The following is a 3618-nucleotide window of genomic DNA, read 5'->3' as shown; positions in this document are numbered from 1 at the left end:
CTACGACCTACACCAGTGAGTACCACAAGCCGTCCTCATCGATTCTAAATTCTTGTTTTGATGCTTTACATTCATACAAGAAGGGTGTTTTACATTCTTTCTTATGCATTGTAGGATGAGCAGGCAGAAGAATCAATCAATCACAGATTGGGAAGCCGAACACGCGAGATACATGAAGGAATGGAACGAGTGGAAAGGACGCAAAGGCACAGAGAGGAGAGTGATTGACTGGGACGAATACGAGGATCACATGCTGTGGTACGACGATGGCATCAAGCATCGTCTGCGTCTGAGGCCCCAGTGGACGACAGCAGATGCCGAAGACCTGTTCGATGACGCCTCCAAGAATGAAGCCTACAATGAGAGCATCAGAGAGCTTCAAGGCGGGTTTAGGGAGTACGGACCAGTCATGAACAGAGTGGTAAGTTGTTTTTAGCTCTTTTGAACCGACGGTTGGATGGAATCAGATTTTAGTGGTACTGACTCATTTTATTACTTTGCAGTCTTCGGAGTTGAACAAAAGCATTTTTCAAGCCTCTGATGCGCTTAGTTCTATACCCGGGACTTGAGCTAGTGAGAACAAGTTGAGGAAAACGGTGAAAGTAATATGGAGTTCATTTTCTTAAGTTATTTGCAGAAATTGGACATTGCAGAAGTTCACATTGTTTCGTTATCATTGCAGAAGTACGTCAACAAAGCACGCAGGCTTGTGGGCCTGCTTGGGTGCGCTACAAACACCGAGGATGTTTTTCCTCCTGCACCGATGCGTAGCCTCGCTTCATCGAGCCATGCAGCCTCGTCGTCTAGGGTAGTTCAAGATGACAAGGAGGAGATCAAGGACGATGATGATGACGAGGAAGATGAAGAAGAGGACGCAGAAGAAGAACATGGTGAAGAAGAGGAAGAGGACGATGCGGTGGAGGAGTACGATGATGACGACAGACCTCCAACAACTCAGCCAACCCAGCGCGAGAAGAGGAATGTGCCCAAGAAGGATTGGAAGAGTCCATCCCCATTTCAGAAAGCGTGTCCTACTCACCGCAAGAAGACAGCGGCCGAGAAGCGATCAAAGACCAACGAGGACCGAAAGTCGAAGAGGGGAAGGAGGGACTGAAGTTGCTGTCGTGACGTGCCGTTGAACTATAAACATTTCATGTTTGCCTCGTGAACAATTTGCTCTTGAAACACTTTCGTGAACTTGCTATGTAGAACTTGCTCATGGATGTGTGCTTGTTATGTATCCAACTTTAATATTTGTGGATTTGTGGATTGTTATGTGATACATGGGGTTCCTGTTTATAAGTATCTCATTGTTATGTGCAAAAAATTAAAGACAAGAGAAGTTAGGAGGTGCAAAAAAATGCACTATGCGCCACCCTACCACCAGGCCAAGCGGCGGTAGGTATGTACAGCCTACCGCCACACCTGCCGGCGGTAGGGTGCCTCCCCCAGCACGCCCCCCTACTGTGACCAAAACTGCCAGTAACTCAGCGGGGGGATTGCACACTCTACCGCCAGGTCCCACGGTGGTAGGGTCAGGCAACCTACCGCCAATATCTGCGACGGTAGGGTGTTGCGCTGGCCGTTAGTTAAAGGCAGTCGGCCGTCCATGCCACCACCAGAACCCCTGGCGGTAGGTTGCGTGACCCTATCGCCGAGCCCTTTGGCGGTAGCAAAAGAGTCAGATGTCAAAAAAAAAATTTAAACAAGGGTCAAATCTCGATTTTATACGTGCAAAGGGTCAAAACACAAAATTTTGCCTCATGAAGGTGAAGGTGAGAAAGTTGGATAGAAAAAGAATTAAGTGGGGCCTGTGAAGAATCACGAAGAGTCAGTTTTGCGTTGGGTGGTGCATAGTTGAAGCGGGTGGTTTGAACACCATTTGGCTTACGTGAATTGCTGGTGCTGCCCCCATTGTATATGCCCTTGGTAAAAATAACACTTCTTACACGCCGTCATCCGTACTGCACTACTAGTTCACTACGAGTACTATGGTCCAGATACGTCATGCCAGCACACCCAATCCTCTTCTCCTAATTCCGACCACACACGCAAACACTGACACTGCCGATACTGGCGCGAGCTGCTCACTTGCTGCCGTCGCTCCCGGCGACGAACTCCTTGATCCTCAGCATGAGGTCCTTGGACTCGGCGAACTCCGGGAAGACATAGAAGGCGTGGATGGCTTCGGGGTACTCCAGCACCCGCACCTCCTTTCCCTTGGAGGTCAGCATCTCGCAGTACCGCCGCTGCCAATCCTGGAGCGGGTCGTACCCGCCGACAACCACCACGGCCGGCGGGAACGCCGGGTAGTCGATGCCGGCCGCGGCCGCAGGGGACGCTGCGTACGCGGCCTCGTGCGTCCGGTCGGCACCGGGCGGGAGGAAGGCGCGCCACATCCAGTCGCAGCGGGAGATGGACACGATGGGCGCGCCCTCCAGCTGGAGCTCGGAGGGGGTCCGCTCCTCGCCGCCGAAGAAGGGCTGGATGGCGATGAGGCCGGAGATCCGGACGTTGGCGAAGGACGGGGCGGACATGGCGTAGCGGCGGGCGACGTGGTGGGCGATGTTGGCGCCGGCGCTGTCCCCGGCGAGGAAGCAGCGGGAGACGTCGAGGGGCGCGACGTCGGCGGGGTGCTTCTTGGGGTCGTCGAGGAAGCGGACCGCGGAGAACCCGTCGTCGTACGCCGCCGGGAACCGGTGCTCCGGAGAGCGGCGGTAGTCGACCGACAGCACGGCCGCGCCGCAGTACCTGGCGATGCGGCGGCAGGCGGCATCGTAGGCGAGGGAGGCCGCGGAGAGGTAGGCGAACCCGCCGCCGTGGAAGAACAGGACAACCGGGAGCGGGCCGGGCAGGCCCACGGGCTGGAAGAGGCGGGCCCGTAGCGGGATCGCGGGGTCGACGTCGATGTCGCGGGAGGAGACGCCGTTGCGTGGGGCTGCGGAGGGCGGGACGCCGGGGTCGAGGTAGGTGAGCAGGCGGCGGTTGATTGTGCCGTCAGCGCGGCAGGTGGCGTCGGTGAGGTAACCCGCGGCGAAGATTGACAGGCGCGTCCGCCACGACATGGGCGGCGCCAGCCTCCTCGCCTTGGCCGGAGCCTTCAAATCCGCCATGGCTGCGTTCGCGTGCGTTGTTTCGAGTTGGACCGAGAGCAGGCGGGCGGCGAGATGCCGATGCGTGAGCTCTGGGTATTTATGGTCGTCGGTTTTACTCACCAACCAGTCGGAGCATGCGTAGGAGGGTCGGCCTGTCAATGGGCCAGGGTTCGTTTTCTGTTTCCAGCGGAGTAATTTATGGTTGCCATGTTCCTTTGTCGAGCTATCCGTGTGCCGCCGCGATGTGATCTGCCGGAGCCTTTACCTTCGCCGGCGGGTTTGTCGGCGGCTTAAATCTCTTTGCAGTTGGATGGTTAGGCAGCTTAGGCAGCCGCAATTGCGTGCTTCGCCATTAATCACATTCTTGCCGTGAGACGAAAGAAGAATTCAACTACTCGTATTAGTTGGCCTCATGGGATTGGGAGAAGAACGGTGCAGCAGAGTCCTGCACCGAGAAGTTATTGGCTTCAACAACTCGTGCCGGGTACTGCCTCTCGAACGCACACGAATGTGGTGTCCTGCC

The 3618-nt window shown here is 55.7% G+C and overlaps 1 protein-coding gene across 1 annotated transcript; it reads right to left on the bottom strand.

Annotated features, from left to right (window-relative positions):
- Nucleotides 1-1867: 1867 nt before the first annotated feature.
- On the bottom strand, nt 1868-3320 carry LOC119295212 (probable carboxylesterase 18). The gene has a single exon (XM_037573578.1). It carries the CDS (start codon nt 3111-3113, stop codon nt 2088-2090), a length of 1026 nt encoding a protein of 341 aa, XP_037429475.1. The 5' UTR covers nt 3114-3320; the 3' UTR covers nt 1868-2087.
- Nucleotides 3321-3618: the final 298 nt, after the last annotated feature.

The sequence above is a fragment of the Triticum dicoccoides genome, chromosome 4B, assembly GCF_002162155.2.
Source record: "Triticum dicoccoides isolate Atlit2015 ecotype Zavitan chromosome 4B, WEW_v2.0, whole genome shotgun sequence".
Taxonomy (NCBI): domain Eukaryota; kingdom Viridiplantae; phylum Streptophyta; class Magnoliopsida; order Poales; family Poaceae; genus Triticum; species Triticum dicoccoides.
Note: the sequence above shows the minus strand (reverse complement) of the source record. Positions and strands in the feature narration are given on the sequence as shown.

Excerpts from the sequence above, each read along its gene's own strand:
- LOC119295212 (XM_037573578.1), bottom strand. The coding sequence starts at position 3,113 with ATGGCGGATTTGAAGGCTCCGGCCAAGGCGAGGAGGCTGGCGCCGCCC.